At 34.8% G+C, this 8220-nt stretch overlaps 1 protein-coding gene across 1 annotated transcript; it reads left to right on the forward strand.

Annotated features, from left to right (window-relative positions):
• Nucleotides 1–3745: 3745 nt before the first annotated feature.
• On the forward strand, nucleotides 3746–4453 carry LOC131859277 (enoyl-CoA delta isomerase 2, peroxisomal-like). Its single transcript, XM_059212868.1, has one exon. It carries the CDS (start codon nucleotides 3746–3748, stop codon nucleotides 4451–4453), a length of 708 nt encoding a protein of 235 aa, XP_059068851.1.
• Nucleotides 4454–8220: the final 3767 nt, after the last annotated feature.

Below are 8220 nucleotides of genomic sequence, written 5' to 3' on the forward strand. Positions count from 1 at the left end.
GAACTTATGGCTCGTATGGCGTTGTAAGAAGGCCAATTTTAGAGACATTGTAGAAATAGCAGCAAGGTAGTGTTGCCCCTTTCAACTCACATTTCACAAACTCTATAGTTCTTCGATTGCAAGCCAAAATAAGTTCCTAAGAGAGTATATGTACAAAAGTATCACAAAGCCCAAAATAGGCACTCCATTAACATTTCCTAAATCAAGATTCAAGATGAACATAAAGACAAACTAACAATAATGACAACAAGAATTCACTTTATCTATTTATTTTGAAATAGAAAGAGATCTAATCATATAATTTGTATTATATCTTATTCCTTTAATTTTTTTAGAATATTTATTTTATTTTAATAAAAGTAATAAATAAAGAGATGAAATGAATTAATAAAATATATTGTTCGGATTAAAACTAAAGGTTGTACAAGAGTTATTTAATCATTTATTTATTTCTAGTTAGACAATCGAAACTATGGGTCATTATGCTCTTCTTAGCTCCAAATATTTGTGAAATAAATTTGCACCTCACACATTTTGAAATGTGACCTCCATTGTACCCCTATTTCAAGAAGTTGTATTTTTTTGTTCAAATTAATAAACATTTTTGTTGTTGATGAGGCTGCAATTTATTGATCAAAAAACAAACAAAAAAATGATAATCTCAAGGAGGAAAAATAATTGAATATCAATACTCAAAAATGGGGGAGTACAGATTAATTCAGAAGCAAGAATTAAATATTTTCACAACTACTCATTAAATGATCATTATAAATTATAGTGGCCAGATTATTTTGAAGGAAAATTTAGGTCAAATTCAAATACACAAAGATCTCTTAGTTGCAGAACTGTTAGAGACAAAAACTTATATTATTCTTTAATCATTTTCAATAAAAATATAAAATCCATCACAAGCAGAGTGTATGGAATTATTTTAAAAAAAAAAAAATTGGTTAGGTCAAATGAAATGAAACTGTAAGAGGATATCCTTTTAGGTAAGAGGTAATCGAAATTGCTACTATATCAACCACGTGTAACATGGTCAACACATATACATACCACATATAACGTTTAACTTGGTTTTTTTTAATGTATTTAGTTTAAGTGTTGGTTCTATGTTCACCTTGCTAGGTTTTTGACGTGTTTGGTGTAGGGTTCTTTTTAGCTAGTTGTGAATCCTTCATCCTGTGTGTTTCTTTGTGATTATGTATCGATGCAAGCCTATCCTACATTTGTTAATCAAAATATTGTGAACACATGTTTCTGTATATGATAGAAATTGTTTTAGTGGGCATGTGAGATTGACCAGCTTGACAAGAGTTCTCCTATTACTAGTCATCTTTCTACATTTATCCTCCGTCAGCCTTCATTTGTTTGCAAGAGAAGGGAAGAAATATAATTTAGAGTTAGCGATGATGTGAAGCCTAGAGAAGCAGGGAAAGGTGTACATCTTGACCTTTGTGGGTGATAATGATGAGGATGAGCACAAGCTTAATCCTACAACTTTCGATGCCATCTGTATGTTGTATTTAGTTTATAAAGTGCATGAAAAAATGGAATCTACATGGAAGCAAAATGGAATCTATATATTATATTTTCTTTATAAACTGCATGAAACTTGCGGAAGGCTATTATGTTAAATTCTGCAATATGAGATGCAAATTATGTAAATGAATAGATGTGCTATAGTTGCACTATTAAGATTATGGAATGTAATAGAAAGACCACTACCTGGGTTATAACTTCTCTCATTTCTTATCGTGGGTAGCTACACCTCAAGCCTTCTAAAACCAAACCACATTACAATAAATGTATTAACACCAAGTTATAGGAAAATATAGGGACCTAGATAACCATTTGGTAACCATACTACAGTATCCATTTGTGTATTTTTCATTGCAAAGATAAATAAGTAAAGATAAAGACACATTTATGTGCCTTGAGTTCAACGAAACAAGAATACTCCACTACTATCACTACGGAAAACACAACTTACGACTCGTATGACATTGTAGAAATAGGAACAAGATAGCACTGCCCCTGTTAACTCGCATTTCACAAACTCTATTATCTATAGTTCTTCCATCACGGGCCAAAATAACTTCCTAAGAGAGTATATGTACAGAAGTATAACAAAGCCCAAAACAGGCACTCCATTAACATTTCCTAAATGAAGATTCAAGATCAACATAAAGACAAACTAGGTCAAAGTTGCACGGACAAGGTTATAGATACAGATACGAATAGGACCATTTTTGAAGACCACTAATAGTGATACAGCTGGATATGACATTCATTAAAAACACATACACATATATTTACCAAAATTTTATAAGTTATTAGAGGAGATTGTAATTACTTTAAAAACAATTTAGACACATAATTGCCAGATAAATAATTATAAGTTGATTTAACACTACAATATACCCAAAAACTACAAAGCGTGAGCTTTAATTAAATTAACAATAATGTCATTTAAATCCAAATTAAAATAAAACAAAATAAAACTTTAAATAGAAATTAAAAAGGAAAATATCTAAATATATTTTCAGAAAAAATTAAATATAAAGAACTAAATAAACAATATTGATCTAAACTTAAAAAATAAAAACTCATTTCCACATTTAATTTTTTAATATTAATTAAAAATTAAAATTCATAATAAAATAAGTAAATATAAATAAATATTTTTTAATATACGCGTATTGGATACGCCGATGCATGCTCCTAAGGAGGGACATTGGTGTATCCAGCTACTCTGGTCTAGGTAGGTTTATCTCATGCGTCTGAATCCAAACTTTGAATGGAAGAGCTAGTTTCTAGAAATACAGTCATATGGAATCAACCATTGACATAGAAATGCAACCTTGACAAAGTTTGGTAATGTCGTCAGCAAAAGTGCATTAGCCATCAGACTGATGCAAAGGAATAAGATACCTTGTAAAACTGAAATTGCAGAGATGAAGCAGCATATATGATTCAATGGTTTACCCAACTACATGTTTTGCAATACCAACTATTCATGCATCGCTCATCTGCGTTCATCCTGTGACTGCCTTGATTTGTTTGCAAAACCAAGGAAGAAAGCCAGTATGGTCAAATTCAACTATTCATCTGCAAAGATCTCGGACAATGCCATATCAGCCACGTGGAAATTGTTATCAAGAAGATGAAAGGTGAAAGGTGTACAAGATGAACTTGATTTGTTTTCGAGACCAACGATACGTCATAAGCCCAGACAAAAAATGATAGATTGTTTGAAAAAATCTAGTTAGTCATGATTCCTTACTCACGATCTTCTTAAACGTCGTTGGTTTTATGTTCAAATTTAATTTTAGTAGTGTTACTCGTAAAGAATAAGTCGATACTGTTCAAAAATTTGAACAACATAAAAGTAACATAATGCTATTCAATATGTGTAATAGGCAATTTCGTGTCTAACCATTTTATAATTCTGCTAGCCATTTCTTCAAAGATAAAGAGGATCTTATTGCTGATGTTACTAGGTTGAACATGGAGGGGAAGAAGTTTTTTAAAGATAGAAAGTCGGCTGATGAAGAGGTCCATAATTTCATCAAGGGTAAAGAGTGCAAAATTTGATAGATTTGACTGAAGCCTAGTTGACGAGTCGGAGTTAGCAAAGTATACAGGAGCACTCTCCCCTATTTAATTGTCTATCACTCATCTGATTCATCACTAAACTGCCTCGATTTGTTTTGAAAGAGCAAGGAAAGGAAAGGTAGCGAGGATGTGCAGCCTAGAGAAGCGAGGAAATGTGTACATCTTGACCTTCGTTGGTGACGGCGAGCACAGGTTTAATCCCACAACATTCGATGCCATCTCTGACGCTCTCAAAGAGGTGGAAGAATCGGCAGACGCAGCAGCCCTGGTAACCACCAACGCAGGCAAATACTTCTCCTGCGGCCTCGACATGAAATGGGTTGGCGAGAGCCCCCACGACCGTTTTGACATAGGCATGGAGAAATTAGAGAATATGTTCGCAGCCTTCATGAAGCTCAGCATCCCCACCGTGGCAGCCATCTGCGGGCACGCGGAGGCGAGCGCCTTCACGCTTGCTCTGGCTCACGATTACCGCTTCATGAGTACGCAGGGGTCCTCCCACCTCTACATGTGCGAGCTCGATCATGGCTTCAACATCCCCAAGAGTATGCTAACCTTGATTCGTAGCAAGCTGCACCCTGCAGCCCTGCGCGATGTGGTGCTAGGCGGCACCAAGCTCAACGCCCAGATGGCCTTTCAGAAAGGGATTGTGGACGCCGCTTTCGACGACTCGGTGGGGACTTTGCAGGCGGCGGTTAAGGAGGCAGAGAAACTGGCGGTCAGGGGATGGAACAGGGAGATCTACCGTAGCTTCAGGTTGGCTGCCTTTCCTGACGTTGTGGAGGAGCTCGATATTCATGTTCCCTATCGCATGCTCGCTTCCTATAACTTCTGATGCCCACCTTCAATCTTGCCCAGATTTCTATAAGCGAACAATAAGCATTTGGATAATCAATATTGTATAAGCTCTAAATAAGGGCGAAATAATAATAGCTCTATTACTATTTATCTAGTTTGGTGTTGTTCATGAGAGAAAAGTGGTTTGATTTTCTATAGTAATTTTACTTTCAATTTTTTAATATGATATAACAGCTCTATTATAAAATCACTCAACCGATTGGTCATGCTCTTAATATAAGATTTGTCAAAGAAGGCAAGCATATGAGATACGTATTTGCAATTTATTTCATCCAGGTCACAATATCAGAAGATTTATCATAGTTGTTATTATATTTGCATATTAATAACAACTATTTTCTGTATTCAAAATATTTGGTGTTGTTCTTATATTTTATTGGTAGTGATTATTTTTTAACTTAAAATTTCTTTACAGTGCATTTAGAAAAAAGTTTCAATTTTGTTTTCCTGCTATTGTGCTGTGCAGTTTTGTAGTGGGCAATTGCCTATTTTATTTTATATTTGCAAATTTTGTTATAGGTTAAGTATTAATTTTTTTGAAGGAGAAATTAAAAGAGAGAGCTTGCAATCATGTTTTGAAACTATTTTTTTATGAATAGTGGTCAATTCCATTAATATTAGACAAAAGTGCATTATTCACAAAAAAATAGTAGAGGGATACAAGATCTCACCATAGTAGTCAAACGAGCAAAGCCTAGAGAATAAAAAACATATAAGAACCCCCTAGGAACAAAAACATGGGCAGATCCGAGAGAGTAGAAAGAAAGAAGGAAAAGTTGTTAAGTGACTATTGTATTATCCTCCTTGTCCTTGTCCTCATCCTAGCAAGAGGGAAAGATAGCCAGAGCCAATCATGGGAGCCATTTGGATGAGCTAGGCCATCCACTATCACCACCAAAATTTGGACATCCACTGTCACCATTAGTGATTGGACCCACAACCTCGCACCCCATCTAGGGGTGAAAATCCCACACAACGAAGAGGTGGAGAATTGCCTATTAAAATAATTGCCACCACTAGACTATTTAGATGGAGCTTGAGACTGTAGGGTTTGAGAGCGGTGAGTCAAAGAGGTACATATACGTTGATGGTGGCGAGGGCATAGATCGATCATGGGAGGCAAAATTATTTGAAACAACTATAGCAACTATATAAGGAGCATTTACCCAATGCTCCCGAAGCTCCCAAATGTGGCCCACGGTGCAACCTTGTTGGCTTCCACTTGAATCTAAAGCATCACATTATCGCATATACATGCTTTAGTAAAAAGTGACACATGAATATTAATGGTGTTGTGAGAAAAAAAATAACATTTCTATCTTTTCATATTGTAAGGAGGATTTCCACCCTTAAATCATGCCAAATCTACATAAATTTTAAGGGAATGCAAAGCAAATCCCCAAAAAGGGCTATATGCCAAGAAAAAGGCACTGACCAAAACCATCAACACAAATCATGAATCCAACTCTACAAGTTTTGAGCTCAACAACAAAACCTAAAGAGGTGAATGAAAAAATCTAGTTGCCCACAAAAAGGGCACCAAGGATCGGAATGCCAACATTCCTTAGACGAGAGGCCAAAGGTCAACCTGGGGAAAGAATGCACCACACAAGTTAGTCATGATTATTTTCAAAATTTAGTTCTTTTTTACAGTGCATTTAGACAACAATTTCATTTTTTGTGTGCTACTATTGTCTTGCACAATTTCTTAGTGGGGAGATGTTACACGTAGACACAATTGTATATTTTATTTTATGCTTGTAAATTTTAGTATAGGTTAAAGTTTTAAAAAAATTTAGAAGAAATAGATAAAATGAGGTTGGGGTAATTTCTTAGATTTATTTTACAAAATAAAAATTATTTAATTTTTAATTCGAAGTCAAAAGAAGAAATTATGCATTAAATATTCACATATGTTCCTTATAATAATGAGTTAAAAATTGATTTAAAATATGTTCACCCTATTAACGAAATTAAAATTATTGGAATATCTTCTAGATGTTCTTTATATTGTAATGTTGAAGATTCAATTGACTTTAATGTCTCGGTTAGATGTTGCTAATATTAGATTTGTAATGCCCCTGCTATTAGGCCGAGAGGACTTAATCAAATAATCCAATAAAAATGCGAACAATATTTTTTTGAAAAGACAAATTACACATATATGCATTGAGATACATAGAACATGGAAAGAACATATGCACAATTAACAACTAACAATAGTCCTCAAGGCCCCCCAACGAAATTACTCAAGGAATAACATTTATGAAAAATACAAAATCATAAGGTTCACCATTAAATATTAAAAAAAAACCTTCATTTACAATGATCATGATACATACTAAATTGACATGAGAATATACATATGATCATCAATTTATATTTCAATGTGTCCACAAGGATATGATCTCCAAGAGTACAATAAAGGAGTAAATACATAAATCTGCATCGACATGAAAGTCTTCAATGTTTTCACAAGCCACCATGAACATGATGCAGATCCAGAAAAACCCAATGGGTGCAAATAGCACTCCACCCAACCATGTGGTACTATTAGGTCCACCCCCCATGCAAGGAGATATCGATCAGATCCACAAGAAGGATGCAAGCACACAAGGTACCAACAAGAATCATGAGAGATGCACATGGCTATTGTTGGAATACATAGAATGCAAGAACACTGAGAAGGAGGGGTGAATCATTGTCCTGCCGGTAATATAAGATTTTACCTTATTAGAACATACACATATAAACTGGTAAATGAAGAAACATATAACATGAAGTAGATAAACTAGCCACATGAATGAACACCATAGAAAACTGAATTTTATACATGGAAAAACTCAAAGAGGAAAATCCACGGTGGGATTTGTGACCCACAATATCAATTCACTAGCCATATGAAAGATATTACATAGTACGGGGGCTTGCACATGCAGGAAGGCACACTTCCTAGAGTGCACTTCTCAACACAAAAGAGTTTCACTGACTACAATCTTCTGATGAGATAAAAGAATAATGGTGAACTAAAAAATGCATCTCCAATGCCAAAAAGAGTGTTGGTTATAGCTCTATTCAGTACCGCTTCATAAACCCTAAACTCTTTTACCAGTGTGTCCTTTCCTCCAAAAATGCTTTATAAACCATCTACTGATCATTGCATGATATTACTTTAACCCAAGAACCCTTAGAATATTTGAGTAAAATCTCAAAAGGCAGGCCTTTTGAAACATCCATTTCAGTCAAAATGTTGGCAAAGGTAGAGTGCAAAATATCAGAAGTTTATTAAATATTTCAAAAGAAGGGTTGAAATCAGAGTGCCAAGCCTTAATCATCAACACAAATTCGTCCTCCTAGCTAAAATAATGATCACATAATATTTTCTTTCTATCTCGAGCATTATCAAACTTTGCAATAAAGATCCCCTTAGCCATGGGAAAATATTAACTTTACCAGTAATAAGAGGCTCCCAATGTTTAAAGATCTAGGCATGCGGTTGAGGGAGGCTGGGCCAAAAACCCGTTAACCATTATATCACACCTTATGTAGACAAAAGATAAACATTGTGATCTACTTCCTCTTTCGTATCTGCTTCAGATTAATAGAAATGGCATTTGCAATACGAATAAAACCACCACCATACAAACGTATCCCTTTCCATATTCTCGGAGACTCGCCATTCCGTGTCTACTCATCAGACACAACCATACTAGCGGTGACATTCAACAACTTTCAAGAAATTTG

The sequence above is a fragment of the Cryptomeria japonica genome, chromosome 10, assembly GCF_030272615.1.
Source record: "Cryptomeria japonica chromosome 10, Sugi_1.0, whole genome shotgun sequence".
Taxonomy (NCBI): domain Eukaryota; kingdom Viridiplantae; phylum Streptophyta; class Pinopsida; order Cupressales; family Cupressaceae; genus Cryptomeria; species Cryptomeria japonica.

Bases quoted from the DNA above. Each gene is read 5' to 3' on its own strand.
- LOC131859277 (XM_059212868.1), top strand. From the start codon at position 3,746: ATGTGCAGCCTAGAGAAGCGAGGAAATGTGTACATCTTGACCTTCGTT.